This window comes from Ornithorhynchus anatinus, chromosome 9 (genome assembly GCF_004115215.2).
Source record: "Ornithorhynchus anatinus isolate Pmale09 chromosome 9, mOrnAna1.pri.v4, whole genome shotgun sequence".
Taxonomy (NCBI): domain Eukaryota; kingdom Metazoa; phylum Chordata; class Mammalia; order Monotremata; family Ornithorhynchidae; genus Ornithorhynchus; species Ornithorhynchus anatinus.
The window spans coordinates 22,636,790-22,655,326 of NC_041736.1; the positions used below are offsets into that span (position 1 = coordinate 22,636,790).

General features: G+C 42.6%; 1 protein-coding gene across 1 annotated transcript in view; it reads left to right on the top strand.

Annotated features, from left to right (window-relative positions):
* ITGA4 (integrin subunit alpha 4) overlaps positions 1-18,537 on the top strand; it is an 84,956-nt gene that overhangs the window by 11,390 nt on the left and 55,029 nt on the right. The window contains exons 3-8 of the mRNA XM_029072238.2: positions 11,212-11,318; positions 11,417-11,546; positions 13,992-14,059; positions 14,627-14,756; positions 17,313-17,398; positions 18,391-18,453. Of these exons, the coding sequence (XP_028928071.1) occupies positions 11,212-11,318; positions 11,417-11,546; positions 13,992-14,059; positions 14,627-14,756; positions 17,313-17,398; positions 18,391-18,453 (584 nt within the window). The remainder of the gene's footprint in view (positions 1-11,211; positions 11,319-11,416; positions 11,547-13,991; positions 14,060-14,626; positions 14,757-17,312; positions 17,399-18,390; positions 18,454-18,537) is intronic.

Here is an 18,537-nt window from a genome sequence, read left to right on the forward strand (position 1 = left end):
TCTGCCCAAAATATTTCTTCACAAGATCACCCTGCTGTGTTCTACAAACTGCAAGCTGGAGTGAATGCATGCTAGAAGAGATGGCTCTAGATAATGATGATGATGAATGCCAACTAAATTTCCAATTTCTTGGGAGATAAAGAGCGGTGGTAAAGTTGGTCGCAAGGAAGATAAGACCACAAAATATATACCTACTCTCCTGCACTTGGATTTACACCCTTGGATTCACCCCTCTCTCAGCCCTAAAGCACTTATGTCCATATTTGTAAGATTTCTTTAAAATGTCTTCCTCCCTCCCCGCTCCACCGCCCTGCCCGGGTCTGTAAACTCGTTGTGGTCAGGGAACGTGCCTATCAACTCTGTTATACTGTACTCTCCCAAGCGCTTAGTACAATGCCCTGCACATAATAAGCGCTCAATAAATACAATTGATTGATTCATTGATAGAAAAGAAGGGGAGTCAGAAGGGAGCTTTAGCGGTCACCCACAGGCAAAAGAACAGCACTAAAATGCCACCTTTTGGATTGTCTTTCCCCCTCTACACCGTAAGCTCGTTATAGGCAGGGAACGTGTCTGCTAATTCTGTTGTATTGAACTCTCCCGATTGCTTAGTACAGTGCTCTGCACATAGTAAGCACTATAAGTAAGGACACTCTTAAGTACTATTGATTGATCAGTTGATCAAAATCCTGCCTGAGACTTTCTAGGCCTAGTCATATTTTCAATAAGGTGATAGGAATTGCTCCTTAACTTTCTGTGGCATGGAATTCGGGATGAAGGTGCTGGATGTTTCAAATAGCTGGGAAGTTGCTACGCTTCGAATCCCCTCCCTGCTTCTGCAGGATGAAGTTTCCACCGTTTTATTTGACAGGTTTTTCCATTCCGTGCCATTCATTCGTTGCCCTCCACTTTGTCTTTGCCTGGTACCTGAGATGGTACCGCTGCTGGTAGAAGCAACGTTCCCAGCTGGTGACAAATGGACAGGGGTCTCTTCCTAAATGCATCTTACCCGTGACAAAAAGATATTCCTAATAAATCAGCCCACTCAAGGACATAAGTATCTTTTCTGGAAAAACTGTAGGACCGATGTGGGATGATCGTATCTCTTTTTAACCAAATCTGTATTTTGAGGTCTTATCTTCCTTGTGACCGACTTTACCACATCTCTTTATCGTCCTAGAAATTGGAAAGTTAGCTGGTTTTCATCATCTGCTAGAGCCATCTTTTCTAGCATGTGTTCACTCCAGCGTACAGTTTGCAGAACACAGCAGGGCGCTTTCGTGAAGAAATCTGGGCTTCTGTAATTTATGTATCTTAACATCTGTCTCCCCCTCTAGATTGCACACTCACTGTGGGCAGGGAATGTGTCAGTTGTAATCTCCCAAGCACCTTGTACAGTGCTCTGCACATACACAGCACTCAGTAAATAAAATTGAATGAATGAAGTCTTTTGGGCTGATTGTATTGCTTGCTTTGGTCCCTTTCTAGACTGTAAGCTCACTGTGGGTGGGGAATGTGTCTACCAACTCTGTATTGTACTCTCCCGAGCGCTTAGTACAAGTTCTGTGTACACAGTAAGTGCTCAATAAATAGCACTGATTCACTGCTCTCTCTTTCCCACGTGCTGAGACCAGTTCTGCCTCTGTTCTGTCTTGGACCCTGTAACTGAGGTGAGTCTTAGAGATACAGGGTGCGTTATGACCCACTGGTGAAATAAGGTGAGACTTTCTGAGCCGATTTTGGAACATGTTGGTTTCAGGAACGTGTCTGCTAGCTCTGTTGTGTTGTATTCTCCCAAGCGCTTAGTACGGTGTTCTGCAGAAGTGCTCGATAAATACCATAGATTGATTGATGTTGCTGTAGGCGGCCTGAAAGGTTGTCTTTTCCTCATGATTCCCCAAGTCTTTGTCACCTTCACTCCTGAAGTGCTCCTGAATTCCCACATCTCCTGAAATGGGTGGATTTCCAAATCGCACACATGTAAAGTAACAATCCAGAATCGAGTGGATTTGAGGAATTACCTTATAGTGCCCATGTGCTTTATTCTAGTCAAATCTCTATATTGCAATGTCATGAAAAATCCCCCACATATGAAGAGAACAAGTTCTCAAAGATGCCAACTCTTAAGAAAATTCCAATTAGTGTAGCCCATGGAGGAACTATCTGGATTAGAAATATTCTATTTCTGGGTACATTTGGAATGAGATTCAATTTGGAATAACATCTTAGGTCCTCGATATGTGATTTTCGCAACAAACCCATTTAAGGATTGCAGATTTTTCTTCCGCCTACTCACCTCACAGACTTGGTGGGGTCTGTCAGAGAATATCCGGGTGAGGTAGCTGGGGTTACTCTTCCAATTATTTAGTTCTTACACGGAGAGTTTTGGTGCTGGGATCTGGGTGAAGCCCTGAAGGCTGATGCCCCCAAGAGCAAATTGGTTCTCCAGTCTAAACCCAGACAGGATCCCGAAACGTGACTGGAATCTTGAGCCATTCTTAGTCTCCTGTGGACCAGCCTGACTGAGTAAAACCTAGAACCATTCCAGGACCTATTAGTTAGGAGTGGGGAAACATGGACTGGACATTTTATAGAAAAATGATCCAGGCAGCAGAATGAAGTATGGACTTCTCTTGCTCTCTTCTGTTACACCCTTTATTCATCCCTCCCTCAGCCTTACAATATTTATGTATATATACGTAATTTATTTATTTGTATCGATGTCTGTCTCCCCCTTCTAGACTTTAAGGTCACTATGGGCAGGGAATGTGTCCGTTTATTGTTATGTAGTACAGTGCTCTGCACACTTTAAATGCTCAATTAAATACAACTGAATGAGTGAATCAACGTCTGTCTCCCCCTCTAGACTGTAAGCTTATTGTGGGCAGGGAATGTGTCTGCCAACTCTGTTATATTGTACTCTCCCAAGGTACTCAGCCCTGAACATAGTAAGTGCTCAGTAAATATGATGGATTGCTTGACTGATAGAAGAGAACTTGGAAGGGAACTTTAATGGTCACCCACAGATAGGCAGAAAGAACAGAACTAAAATGGCATTTATTATTATAATATTTTATTATTATGACCTCAAAGAGAGCATGAGAACAGTTCTAGGTCACTCTGTTTCGTCCCCATTATTCACCACCCCCCTGCCCCACAGCACTTATGTACATATCTGTAATTTATATATTTATATGAATATCTGTCCTCCCCTCTAGACTGTAAGCTTGTTGTGGGTAGGGAATATATCTACCAACTCTGTTATATTGTATTCTCTGAAGTGCTTAGTACAGTGCTCTGCACACAATAAGTGCTCAATAAATGTGATTTATAGCTTGCTAATAATAACAATGATAGTACTGTGTGCTTACTCTGTGCCAAGCACTATTCTAAACGCTGGGATAATCAGATCAGACATAGTCCCTGCCCCACAAGGGACCCAGAGTTTAAGAGGGAGAGGGGATCAAGATTTAATCCTCTTTTTACAGCTGAGAAAAGAGACACAGAGAAGTTAAGTGACTTGTCTTTAGCAGAAATGGTTAGCCTTGGTGAGACGTGTGGTCTGGAAGGGTTGTCTGAGCAGAGGACCCTCTCTTCAGTATTCCTTCATTTTTAGTTCTTCCTAGAACTGGGTCATGAACGTCACAGTCTTGCCAGCCCCACTGGTTTGAGAAATGTTCCCCATGTCAGTTTATCACTTGGAGAAGCAGTTTGTCATGTCACTTTGTCATTTAGAGACGCTTGGTGGATAGAGCTTGGGCCTGGGAGTCAGAAGGACCTGGGCTCTCATCCTGGCTCCGCCACATGCCTGCTGTACGACCTTGGGCATGTCACTTCACTTCTCTGGGCCTCAGTTACCTCATCTGAAAAAATGGGGATTAAGATTTTGAGCCCCATGCGGGACAGAGACTGTGTCCAGTCTGATTGACTTATACCTACTCTTGTGCTTAGAACAGTGCTTGGTACATAATAATCATAATAATGATGGTATTTGTTAAGTGCTAACTATGTGCCAGGCACTCTACTAAGTGCTGGCCCACGTGGGCTCACAGTCTCAATCCTCATTTTACAGAAGTGGTAACTGGGGCACATAGTAAGTGCTTAATAAGTAGTACCATCATTATTATTATTCCGTCACCATTTGATCAAATATTGGTCGTTCTGTGCCCATCAGATCAACAGAAACCTGTTGTTGGGCTACAGAATTCTTCATTTTGGAGTTATTTTTTATGGTCCTCGTGAAGCGCTTACTCTGTCAAACACTGTTTTAATCACTGGGGTAGATACAAGTTAATCAGGTGAGACAGAGCCCTTTCTCTCAAGGCACTTACAGTCCGAGATTGTCTGCATCTCTGCTGACCATGTTCCAAGCTCCGTTTTAAACATATTTTGGGATGTGGGGGCTAAATAGCCACGTAAGATAAAGGGAACTTGGGAGATCTTAAACTTGAGGATGTTTAGCAATTTCCTGTCTAGAATTCTTACTTGACTCTTATTGTTTTTGTCCTCTAGAATGGCTTTTACCGGTACCAAATTCTCATTGCTCTTCTGGCCACTTCAGAGGGCTTTAGTTCTCCTTAGAGGAGGATGTCACTTCTTTATTCTCTTTTCCTGAGGGTCTGTTGAGGTTCACTGCCCCAAGTGGGTCTGCAATAAATCCTACTACTATTCATTCATTCAATTATATTTATCTGAGTGCTTTCTGCATGCAAAGCGCTGTGATAAGCACTTGGGAGAGTAATATAACAATAAAGAGACACATTCCTCACTACTACTGAGCAGTTTTATGAGGTGCTAATTAAGAGTAATATATAATCAAGAAGTAGCTTATTGACTAGAGCATGAACTTGGGTGTCAGTAGGAACTGGATTCTAGTCCTGCTTGGTTCTGCCATTTATCTGCTGGATAACCTTGGTCAGTTCACTTCACTTCAACCTGATTAGCTTGTACCTACCCCAGCACTTAGTACAGAGCTTGGCACATAATAAGCACTTCACAAATCCCATTTAAGAAATGAAGCAAAAAGCTGGGAATTTCTGTTTTTTAAGGCTCAGTTGAAAACACATTTTGAATTTTCATTTCAATTTTTCTCTTTGGAATTTTGAATTGAGGTACAGAGAGCGGGGAGTAGCTCAAAGTAGGAACTGACCCATTTGTCTGGGGCTGGAATTGGTTGCGGGGAAAAGTTTGATGTAAAATTAATACGTGAGAGCAAGGGAGAAGATTATCGAGGCATCTGCTTGGTTCTGCTGATATACTTTCCTTTTCTTCATCAGAGTTGCTACTTGCCCTGCTACTGGGAGTTGTCTTAGGACTGATGTCACAAACTGTGAATTTGAATGAAAGAAGGAAAGAGGATTTGGGAGAAATAATAAATAATCCTGCCAATATCACTGATAATAGGGTTACTGGATTTAATGTTGGCCAGTCATCGAAGGCCCCAGTGTTTCTTCTTTTTATTATTATTAAGTGCCGTAAAGTTGTTTCCGATTCATAGCGACTCCATGGCTATACTTTCTCCAGAACGTCCTGTCCTCTGCCATAATCCACAACCTTTCTAATGGTTCTTCCATTATCATTGTCATGGTCTCTATCCATCCAGCTGCTGGTCTGCCTCTTCCTCATTTTCCCTGGACTTTTCCTAGCATTAGTGTCTTCTCCAGAGAATCAGTCCTCCTGATTATATATCCAAAATATGCTAATCTAAATCGAGTTATTTGGCCTTCCAAAGACCCCTAATATTTCTTCTCCAAAGCATTTAATACCATGGACCTCTTTCATGGTCATCTCTGTTATTTGTTCCTCCAAATATAGACGGTTTCTTGGTTTTCTTTGGTTTTTCATAAAATGTGCATAACTTTTCTGTAGTGCGATATTTAAAGCTACCCGGGAAATAGTTTTTTTGGAGGTTTATCTGTTAGCGGATGAAAACGAATGATTTTTGTTTCAAAAATGAGGATCTGAATGATGGAACTTTTTGTGGTATTTAGCACTCGATAAATGCCACTGATTCAGGGCTTGGGAGACTTCAGTAGAACAAGTAGACTCACTCCGTGTCCTGAAAGATCTTATAATCTAGCAGATTATTGGGTTTATCTAATCTGGGCCAGTCACCGAACTTCTCTGGGCCTCAGTTACCTCATTTGTAAAATGGGGATTGAGACTGGGAGCCCCATGTGGGACTGTGCCCAACCTGATTACTTTGTATCTACCCCAACAGTGCCTGGCATATAGTAAGCGCGTAACAAATGCCAGAAAAAAAAAATCTAACCCAAAAGTTGTTATTGGTATGAGGTTTCATGGAACCTCTCAGAACAGTAACTGAGCAAAGTTACTATATCTGGAATTTATCTAGTAGGATTATTCAGATGATCATTTCAGTTAGTGGTTCTAGGGTGGGGTTCTATTCATTCAAACCGACTGTTACAAACGACTAAAAGAGAAAAGACAGAAGTTCAACACACTGACCCGGATTGCCTTTTTAAAGGTTTTATTTTCCAGAGGAGAAAGAAAAGTATTAGATGAATCTTCCAAACTCGTATCCATACCCCACAAAAAGGCAGCTGTGGTCTTCATTGAATTTTCATTATAATGCCAACTGGGAAATATACGAATACCACAACGAATTCATTAATTGGTAAAACCCAGTCAAACTTAACTGAGAATGAGTGATTTGACTTGTATGGACGTGTGAAAAATGATCTCCTGTCTATTGCTGCTGACCCATTTTATGTTGAATCACGTTCGCAACTTCAGAGTGGGTTTCGCTTGCAAAGAGTATAGATTAATGATCAGTCAATCATATTTATTGAGTGCTTCCTGTGTGCAGAGCATTCATTCATTCAAACATATTTATTGAGTGCTTACTGAGTTCAGAGGATTCTACTAAGCGCTTGGAAAAAGTTGGGAGAGTGCAATATAGCAGAATTGGTAGACACATTCCCTGCCCACATGTACAGATAGAGCTGAAACCCGGGAATTTAAATTAATTTACCCAGAGTATTTGAGAAACTTTGCAAGATTTTGTTTGTACTCTTTTAGGAAGAGAATTTCATGAGAAATAGTTTTGTCTTATGATTTCCAACACTTTTTAAACTGGACCATATTGGAAGTGTGACAGTGGCTTCAGAAAAGCACTTTGTTTAATGTTTGTCGTCTTTTTGATCTGGTTGAAACCAAGAAAAGCAGTAGTTCATAAATATTCGTATTTCAGAGGAGGTTGTCTTTTGAACCTTGTGAGAGAGACATATCCTCTACTGGTCCAGAACTCTGTCAGTGTGGCAGAGATAAAGACAAATCTTTTTTCCATGTTCTGGCAATGGTAGCACTATTGTGGACTAGTTCATTCGATCGTATTTATTGAGTAGTTACTGTGTGCAGAGCACTGTACTAAGCAATTGGGAGAGTTCAGTACATGAACAGATACATAGCCTGCCCACAGTGAGTTTACAGTCTGGAGGGTGGGAAGATATTATTCATTAATATGAATAAATAAATTTCAGATCTGTACGTAGGTGCTTGTGGGGCTGGGGTGGGGGGAGAACCAAGGGAGCAAGTCAGGGTGATGCAGAGGGGAATGGGAGAAGAGGAAAGGGGGATTTACAGCCGCGTGGCGTAATGGGTAGAGCCCGGACCAGGGAGTTAGAGGTTCATGGATTCTAATCCCGGCTCTGCCACTTGTCTGCTGTGTGATCTTGGACAAGTCACTTCACCTCTCTGTGCTTCAGTTGCCTCATCTGTAAAATGAGGTTTGAGACTGCGAGCCCCACATGGGACAGGGATTGTGTCCAACCTGATTTGCTTGTATGCATCCCAGCGCTTAGTACAGTACCTGGCACATGGGAAGCGCTTAAGGAATACCATAATAATAATTATTAGTAGTCAGGAAAGACCTCTTGGAGGAGGTCTACTTCAAAAAGGCTTTGAAGGTGGAGAGAGTAATTGTTTGTCAGATTTGCAGAGGGAGGGTATTCCAGGCCAGAGGCAGGATGTGGGCTAGGGGTCGGCGGTGAGCGAATGTGTTCTGGAGGCTGATAGGGTTTGGTGGGTTGTTTTATTTTGGGGGTTTTTTTTAAGGTATTTTTTAAATGCTTACTATGTGCCAGGCACTGCAGTAAGCACCGAAGTAGATCAAAGATAACCAGGTTGGACACGGTCCATGTCCCCCATGGGACTCACAGTCTTAATTCCCATTTTACAGCTGAGATAACTGAGTCGCAGAGAAGTGAAGTGACTTGTGATTTGCCCAAGGTCACCCAGCAGACAAGTGGCAGACCCAGGACTACAACCCAGGTCCTTCTGACTCCCAGGTCTTTGGGGAATGGAGAGTTGTAGAGAATGAAATTTTAAAATTATCATCCTCTAAGTCGAGTGCAGTAAGTACAGGAAATGATTCTGTAGTTGTGAGAAGAAGAGTGCTCGAATCAGAGGGACAGCTAGGAAATATTGAGCAATAATAGGGTGTGTCTTCTTGAATCCAAAGATTGGCAATGTACATTTTGAATAGTGGACTCCATCTTGTCATCCGCACGCTCATCTTTGAACTGAAACCTGACTCTACTACTCTGTTATCATTTGTAATAAATTAGCATATGGACCTTTGCGGTTGCCTCTCTTGGTTTCTTTTCATTATTAAAATTGGAGAAAAAAGACCTCTAACTTTAATTTTGAAAAAGAAAAATTGCTTAGTCTACTTATGCAGTGAATATGTGGAGAAAAACCGAAGTCTATATCCCAATTCTACCATGATGGATATACGTTGATTTAGTTAACATTTGTGAGGTGAACTGTCCTCGCCCAGGATTTTGATACTCTACGCAGAGCAGGGTGACCTTAACATCGTTAACTCTGTGTTACCAACAAGGGGCTCTGATAGGAAACATTTGTTTAGCTACTGTTGCCATTTGCAAAGCCAGAAAGGACTAATATCACTGAAGAAATTACTGCCATGCGGGCATTCTCTGTAAATCATTAAAATAAATGTTAAAATTAAATCTGAAATGTAAAAAAGTCACCCTTTTTTCCCCCCAAATTGGAAAAGCCCTCAATAATCACTCCCTGAATCATGTATATTTATAACATCCTCTACCATCCCAGATAACAAAGTTCTATTCCAAGTAAATATGACAGGTAAGCGTTATGTCAAGATGGCAACGCAAAAGCATAAATCTCCTCCTCAGATTTTTGTGAGGCTGGTTGAACTGTGATTTCTTCTAGAAAAACCAGAGTGCCTGAGCCATTAGTGTTTTATAGGGATTTTGAGAACGGTGGGGGCGGAGGGCAGAGAGAGCAGGAGGGATGCGTGTTCATTTGACTATTTAATGTTGTGAATAATATGGGGACTTTGGTTATCATTCCCCATATTTATTTCAAATGAGCCCAAACAATTTGCTGTTTCAGTCGCTATTTCCCATTTTGGCCTTATTACAAATATACTGTTTATTCTCCAGCAGTTAGGAGTAAATGATGTTGATCCATTTAAAGGTTACTCATGGTGGAAATATGAAATCAACATTTTTATTTTGAAAGTAGCTTGACCAAATGTCCAGACTGTGAATTGACAATTGAAACCTCCAATGTGTACATTTCCCTCTGAAGAGAATTCTACCGCATAGTTTTGGGGAAATAGAAAAGCAAAAAACCTCGAAGTAGTTAGTAATGGCTTTTGCCACATTCAACACTTCATAAATATTTTATTGTATAACTATAGTGTTTTGTAAATATTATACATTGTTTCTGGCTATTTCCATAATTGGTTTTGTGTTACTATTTTATTCTGGACAGCTGCGTTCAGGGTTTTGGGGTATTTTTCTTCGACATCTCTGTTGCGACACAAGCACATATGGACAAGTACAAGCGCACAAACTTGCATGCTCAATAAATTCACTGCAACGATTGTCATTGTATAGGGCTGATCTTGAATGTATAACATTTTAAATATAAGAAATATTACCTGGAAGTTTAAGTTTCAGTGGGAAATTACCAAGTAATATTGTGCTACCAATTAATGCTGCATTAAGCCTGTTCCTAAGGTATGATGGTGATAGACAGCGAGTATTACCAACTCCAAAGTAACTGTTGAAAGAACTTGCATAGCAATTTTCCATAATTTGAAATCCTCTCTCCCCAAATCAGCGTATCCTCAACGCAGAACCAGCAATTCTTAAGCAAAGCAAAAGTAGATTTGACAAATAAAAATATTTCTAACACAACCTCAACCGTAGTGAAAAGGAGCGTGGCCGAGTGGATAGAGCATGGGCCCGGGAGTCAGAAGGACCTGTGTTCTAATGTGCCGCTTGTCTGCTGTGTGACCTTGGGCAGGTCACTTACCTTCTCTGAACCTCAGTTACCTCATCTGTAAAATGGGAATAAGACTGTGAGTCTCACGTGGGATGTGGACTGTATCCAACCTGATTAGTTTATATCTACCCCAGCGCTTAGTACAGTTCCTGGCGCAAAGTAAGTGCATAGCAAATACCATAAAAAAATCCTGACCCCAACATCGTCCCTACCCCAAATCCAACCCCAACCTTGATCAGTGGTATTAGTGATTAGTCAATCAGTGGCATTTATTGAGTGCTTACAGTACTACGCACTTGGGGGAGTACAATGGAGCAGAGTTGGAAGACGTGTTCCCTGCCCACAACCAACTCACAATCTAGAAGGGTAACCTTAATAATGATAATAATAACACTCATAAGTTTGGCATTTGTTAAGCACTTAGTATCTGCCAGAGACTGTACTAAGCGCCGGGATAGATACAGAGTCCCTGTCCCACGTAAGACTCACAGTTTTAGTCCCTATCTTCCAGATGAGGTAACTGAGGCCTAGAGAAGTGAAATGACTTGTCCAAGGTCACACAGCAGACAAAACCCAGGTCCATGCTTTGTCCGCTAAGCCGTGCTGCTTCTCTTATTTAACGCTAACCACAACCCCTAACCCTCTCACCTTGTCCTAAAGTCATCTCTGTCTCTAATTCCTGCCCCTAAAGCACGTCTCTTTCCTCCATCCTCTATCCCAACCATTCACTTTGCCAGTCAAATTCATTTTGCTGTTGCTCCGCGTTCAGTGTTTAACGCTGGTTGCGTTCTAGTGATCTCCACTCTCGGTAGGCTCCCTTTAGATTTGTTAATGTCAATTTTTAAAAATCTTTTTTGACCGATCCTTCATCCTAGATAACTGCTCTGTGTCATTTTTTTTTTAACTTTGCAGGTAGCCCAGCTGGAGAATCTTGTGGGAAGACTTGTTCGGGAGAGAGGGACAATCAGTGGTTAGGTGTTAGCCTGTCTAGGCAACCGAAAGAAAATGGCTCCATCGTGGTACGTATTAAAATTGTTTCTGCAGCCGGTTGAGTTTAATCCATACGGCTCGAAAGTCTTCCTTGCCATTACCAGATCTTCCTTCATGTTTTACCCAGGCTTGCGGGCACAGATGGAAGAATGTGTTTTTCGTTAAAAATGAAAACAAGCTTCCGAACGGCGTTTGTTACAGGATACCTTCCGATCTGAGGACAGAGCTCAGTCAGAGACTGTGCCCCTGCTATATGGGTAAGCACGGCCCCTTCTGGCATTCATATCTGCTGTGTGACTTTGGGCAAAGCACTTAACTTCTCTGTGTTTGTTACCTCATCTGTAAAATGGGGATGAAGACTGTGAGCCCCAGGTGGGACAACCTGATAACCTTGTATCTACCCCAGCGCTTAGGGCAGTGCTGTGCACGTAGTAAGCGCTTAACAAATACCATCATTATTATTATCATCATCATCATCATCAATCAAGCAATGGTATTTAAATGCTTATTGTTTGTATGGCATGCATCTAAGCGCTTGGGAGACTACACTAGGCTAGGTTGACATGGCACTCGTTCTCCAGGAGCTTACTATCTAGCGGTGGAGGCAGAGGAGAAAATAAAGTACAGAGAGGCGACGCAACCGAGAGAAAGCAACCGTTTGTAAGCGCTCTGGGGTTGAGGGATGGAGGAGCTTCTTAAATGCTCAGGGGGGTTCAGAGCTCAAATGCCTGGGTGCTGCGATAGAGAAGGAAAATAGGATGGGGAGATGAGAGAGTTGTCAGGGAAGATTTCCTGAAGGAGATGCAACTTTAGAAGGGTGTGAAGACGGGGAGAGTGGTTGTCTGTCGGCCACGAGGTGGGCGAGAGCTCCCGGGAGGAGCGGAAGGATGAGACGAGAGTGAGACCCACCTAGCGAGGAGGTTGGCATTAGAGGAGCCAAGGTTGCAGACTGGGTTGTAGAGGATAAGTAGCAGGGAGAGAGTTGAAGGTCTGCTGTGGAGAAGGTATGTTTGATTGACTCGTAAAGCGTTTTACTGTACTAAGAGCTGGAGTAGATCCAAGATCATCAGGCCTGGACAGGTGGGACACAGTTGCTCCAGTCATTCATTCAGTTGTATTTATTGAGCGCTTACAGTAATAATAATTATTATGGTATTTGTTAAGGGCTTACCTATGTGCCAGGCTGTGTACTGAGCATTGGGTGGATACAAGCAGATCGGGTTAGACACAGTCCTTGTCCCACGTGGGGCTCACAGTCTCCATCCCCATTTTACAGATGAGGGAACTGAAGCCCAGAGAAGTGAAGTGACTTGCTCAAAGTCACAGAGCAGACAAGTGGCGGAGCTGGGATTAGAACCCATAACCTTCTGACTCCCAGGCCCATGTTCTATCCATTAGGCCATCCTAAGCGCTCTTCATTGCATTAGCCTATTGGCCCCTCCATCTTTCTCACCCCAAGATATTTTCCCTAAGAGTGATGGTCCTCCAAACCCAGAAACTTTCCCTAAGCTACTGGATCTTTTTTTCATTTATTTATTTATTTATTTATTTTTTGCCAAAACTCATTTGCTGTGGTTTCCTGGCCCCAAACTTCCACTACAATTCATAATGACAGTTCTGACTGAGCTTATGCATGTACATGTGTGGACGCACATAAATGCTCCTGTGTCTAATCCAAATGAGTGTATGTATATCCATGTGTGGACCTGCCTAAACCCACATACTCACATGTGTAATCTGAACGTATTCTGCTTCAGAGTTGAAGTGGGAGGAAATATACTTGGATTCTTATCTGAGCTCCGCCATTGGGTGCTTAACTGTAGAAAAACCGCTTTTCTCTGGGAAAATGCGTTAAAGGACACCTGCTCTTGGATTTGCAACCTTCACTCAGCCCCGCAGCACTTATGTCCATAACCTTAATTATATTTTGTATTAATATCTGTCTCCCTCTCTAGACATAAGCTTGTTGTGGGCAGGAAACATGTCCATCAACTCTTACATGAAACTCTCCCAAACGCTTAGTACGATGTTCTGCACACAGAAAGCGCTCAATAAACATGATTGAATGGCTGATCTGATTTCCACCCCACTTCCTTGGCCTTTATTTCAATAGTATTTATTGAGCGCTTACTAGGTGCAGAGCACTGTACTAAGCGCTTGGAATGTACAAATCGGTAACAGAGACAGTCCCTGGCCTTTGACGGGCTTACGGTCTAATCGGGGGAGACGGACAGACAAGAACGAGAGCAATAAACTGCTGTGTTTCGAGCTGTTGGAAACAGGTGGCCTAGGGAAAAGAACAGGAGCCTGGGAGTCAGAGGACCTGAGTTCTAATCCCAGGCTATCACTCACCTGGGTGATTGAATCCGTGCCTTGATTTCCTCACCTGGAAAATGGAGTTTTCTCCCTCCCCCTTAGATTGTGAACCCCATGTGGAGTAGGAACTGTGTCTGATCTGATTACCTTGAATCTACCCCAGTGCTTGGTATAGTGCTTGGCACTTAGGAAGCACTTAACAAATACGGTTATCACTGTTTAAAGGCTACCTGTAGTGAATGTATTGATTGATTGCTATTAGAGAATGTCTAAACCCTGAAGCCTGATATAGCCAAGGTTTTCAGGAAAATTACAAAATGATCCGGATCAGGTGTGAATTTTACATTCCTTCCTGAATCACATTCATTTGCCTTTTCTTCAATTAGATCACATAAAGAAATTTGGAGAAAATTATGGATCGTGCCAAGCTGGGATTTCTACTTTTTACACGGAGGTAAGAATAAAACTCGGAATGAACGGCATTCACGCTTTCAAAGAATGCCTTCAATTCTTCTGACTACATATGGCATTGAATTGACGTTCTAGTTCTTGAATTGTCCGAAGTGTGCAGCGGCCAGCTTCGTAACCAAAGAATGTGGTACGGACTAATCCTATTTCCAGTTCAGTTTATATTTTGCCCGAAGCCCAACAGTTTGAATTGAGCCAAGACTTATTCCTGCCGTGTTCCAGAAGGGTTTCTGGAAGAGGAATATGGTCCTCACTCAGGTTCCAATAGAATTAACCCAAATTGACACCAGTGAGTTAAGGCCTTGCTTAACCCAGAGCTGCAAAAACATAATCTCATTTTGGGAAAGGGAGAGAGGAAGGGGAGGAAGGAGAGTGAATGTATTTCTATCGTATTCTTTAAAATTCCCCCATCTTGAAGGGTTGTTTTTTCTTCCCGAAAAAAGCATGTTTTGGAGGCTGTAGTACTTACCCCAAATGTGAATGCCTTGCAGAAGTTTGGTGGCAGAGATTAACTTTTAAAAATGTTAATGCGAGCGCATGATTTTTCTTTCAGGATCTTATTATTATGGGGGCCCCGGGTGCGTATTATTGGACCGGTACCATCTTTGTGTACAGTACCACTGCCAATTCCTTCGTGGCATATTCGGACGCATCTAACCAAGTCAAATTTGGAAGTTACCTAGGTAGGTACTGTCAAAACTGACCTATCGTGGATGGTGTTTCATTTGCTGGGCATGAAGACTGTGTGGAGTGGGACCCTCTGTCTTTTGTGAATATTTTGTTTATATTGGTTAAGTGCTGACTGTGTGTCAAGCGCTGTTCAAGTTAATCAAGTTGGATACAGTCCCTGTCCTACATGGGGCTCACAGTCTAAGTAGGAGGGAGAACAGATATTTAATCCCCATTTTACAGCTGAGACACAAAAAGGTTCAGTGACTTCCCCAAAATCACACAGCAAGCAATAGGAAGAGCTGGGATTAGAACCCGTGTCCTCCGACTCCCAGCCCTGTGCTCTTTCCACTAGGCCACACCGCTTCCCAATATTCATCCTCTTATTGAGGATGTGAAGCACAACGGAGTCTAGGAGCATAGCACCAGTTCAGGAAATTCAGAGCTGTCGTTATGGCTCTTTAAGGGCCACTTGGCTACTGTTTTGTTGACTTCGAACTGTGGGAACAGAGACAGGCCTGATGTCAGCGGATCCACACGTATCGCAAGTTATCTACGAGCGGAGGGTTCTGATTCCAGGCAGAACTAATTCTGAACATTTCGTGCGTTGGGAAGTAGACGTGTCTGCTGCCATTTTGACCTCATTCCTGTGGGCAATTGATATTCTCCCCACCCCCAACCACACAGCACTGACGTCCATATCTTTAAATTGTATATCATAAATTATGTATGCATATAATGTCTGGACTCTCCTCCAGACTCTACGCTTGTTATGAACAGGAATGTTCTGTTGTGATGTACTCTCCCGAGCTCTTAATACTGCGCTCTACACATAGAGCTCAGTAAATACGATTGACTGATTCTTCTCAAAGCTGGATCTTGGAATTGTTTTTCCTAGAAAACTTGCAATTCCAGGCTTCAGGGAAAAGACTCAGTAGTCAGTTCAGGATGCCGTTGGTTACTGCAAAATGAAAGATTTATTTCTTTGGGAATTGTCTGAGTAGACTTAATCTGTAACTGGTGCCAAAGTGTTTTCCCTCCCCAAACCAAAGGCTGTGAGCTCCAGGGCTGCACAGAGACTGTGTCCAATCTGATTATCCTACCCCAGCACTTTTTTCACAGTGCATGGCACATAGTAAGTGCCTAACAAACACCACGTTTTCATTATTATTGTCATTGTTATTATTATTGGGAAGCAGCATGGTCTAATGGAAAGAGCATTGGCCTGGGATTCGGCGGACCTGGGTTCCAATCCTAACTCTGCCAGTTGCCTGCTGTATAAGACTGTAAACCCGTCAAAGGCAGGGACTGTCTCTATCTGTTACCGATTTGTACATTCCAAGCGCTTAGTACAGTGCTCTGCACATAGTAAGCGCTCAGTAAATACTATTGAATGAATATGTCCTTGCGCAAGGCATTGACTTCTCTGTGCCTAAGTTTACTCATCTGTAAAATGGAGATTCGATACCTGTTTTCTCTCAATCAATCAGTTGTATTTATTGAGAGCTTCCTGTGTGCTAAGCACTGTACTAAGTGCTTGGGAGAGTACGTTACAACAGAGTTGTTAGATATGTTCCCTGCCCACAACAAGCCTACTTATTTGTGAATTCCATGGGTATTTCCTCCTGTGCTGAGAAGAGTGCTTGACGCAGAGTAAGTACTTCACAGATATCATAATTGTGGTTTATTATTATTCCTAATAATAATAATGATGGTGTAATGATTGTCAGTCAGCACTCTGCAAGTTCCACTGAGACAAAATCTCTCCCATCTTCCACCCGGAGAGATCCCCCAGCTGCATGTCCCCTGTTGCCTTGCTGGACTTCAGAATGTGTGTGTATATATTCAAATATATATAATATATATATATGTATGTGCATATATATTATATATATAATGAGGAAAATGAGAGTTTGCTTTTGAGATTTTTTAATGCTTTCCCCTAGGGGAAAGAGTGAACATCTCCCTACTTCGGGTCACTGTTGGACCTAGACAGAAGCAGAATTCCAGTTCTCTTTCAAAACAGGGAAGGCAAGTGAGAGACGCTGTATGGCCCAGTGGATAGAGCCCGGGCCTGGGAGTCAGAAGGAACTACGTCCTCATCCCAGCTCCCCCACTTATCTGCTGTATGACCTTGGTCAAGTCACTTCACTTCTCTGGGCCTCAGTTCCTTCCTCTGAAAGATGGGGATTAAGACTGTCAACCCCACGTGGGACATGGACGGTGTCCAACCCGATTAGCTTGTATCTTCCCCGTGCTTAGCACAGTGCCTGGCACCTAGTAAACACTTAACAAATATCATAAAAAAAAAACTAATCCCATTTTCCCATAGAAATATATGTTATGTAATGTAAATGTCATATTAATATATAAAATAGTATATAGATAAAGTAATATGTATAAATAAATTTTATATATATCTTCCCATGGCTTTGTCAAAGATACATTCCTTTCTTCTAAGGAATAGATGAAAATTAAGCAAAATTTCCCTCAAGTAGGGTTTGACTGGCCTTTGTGGCCTCAGAAATAGATAATGATTTGTCAGCTCTGAAACTGATTTCTCTCTTCAGGCTATTCAGTTGGTGCTGGGCATTTCCTGAGTCCCAGGAGTACAGAGATAATTGGAGGCGCGCCCCAGTACGAACAGATTGGCAAGGTAAGAGAGACATTTTGTAAATGATTCCTTTGCCAATAGTGCAAATACATTGTGATACTGGGGAAGATCATCTGAAAGATGCTGAGGAGGAAGAGTATTTGATCCAGAGGAATCTCAGAGTGGGGTGGGGAGGCATATCCTGGAATACTGGGTGAGATGCCATTAATAATAATGGTATTTTTTAAGCATTTACTAAGTGCCAGGCACTGTATTAAGTGCTGGGGTGGATACGAGCCAATCAGATTGGACACAGCCCCTGTCCCATGTGGGGCTCCCCATTTCACAGATGAGGTAACTGAGGCACAGAGAAGTGAAGTGACCTGCCCACGGTCACACAGACAAGTAGCAGAGCAAGATTAGAACTCATGATCTGCTGACTCCCAGGCCCTTGCTCTATCCACTAGGCCCATACCGCTTCTCTTCTATTAGAAGACTGGTAAAACGGTCTTGACAGAGGCACCTGATTATAAAGCCGGATGTAAAAGTTTCTGTTGGCTGGATAGGCCTAGAGCATTCACGTTTGGTTTCTCGCATTTATTATTTAGGTTAATAATTCTGGCATTTTTAAACCACTCAGCATGTGCCAGGCACTGTTCTAAGTGCTGGACCAGATTCAAACACTCTGGTTAGACACGGTCCCTGTCCTACATGGGGATCACAGTCTAAGGGGAAGGAAGAACCGATATTTCAACTACAGATGAGGAAACTGAGGCACAGAGAAGTTGTGACTTCTCCAAGGTTACACAGCTGAAAAGTGGAGGAGTTGGAATTAGAATGCAGATTCCCTGACTCCCTGTTTTCTTTCCACTCGTAGCTGGCGCGTCCTTGGGGAGTGAACAATTCCTTAGCTCAGTTTCTCCTCTCTGAATAATCAGAGAATTCCCCGGATGCATTTAGCGAATGTTTTATAAGCCTCGTTTGTGATCATTGGCTTCAATCCCCGGTACTTTTTTGTAATTTGATTTTTTTTTTCTCCTTTTTAAAAATTCCAGGCATATCTGTTCAGGAGGGAAACAAAGCGGCTCGCTATAATTCAGGAGATGATGGGCAAGAAGGTAAGACAACTGGCAAGTTGGGCCTCCGGGGAGACCTGGGTGAGGCTTCAGGCCCCGACTGACTCCATCTTGCTTCCTCGCTCC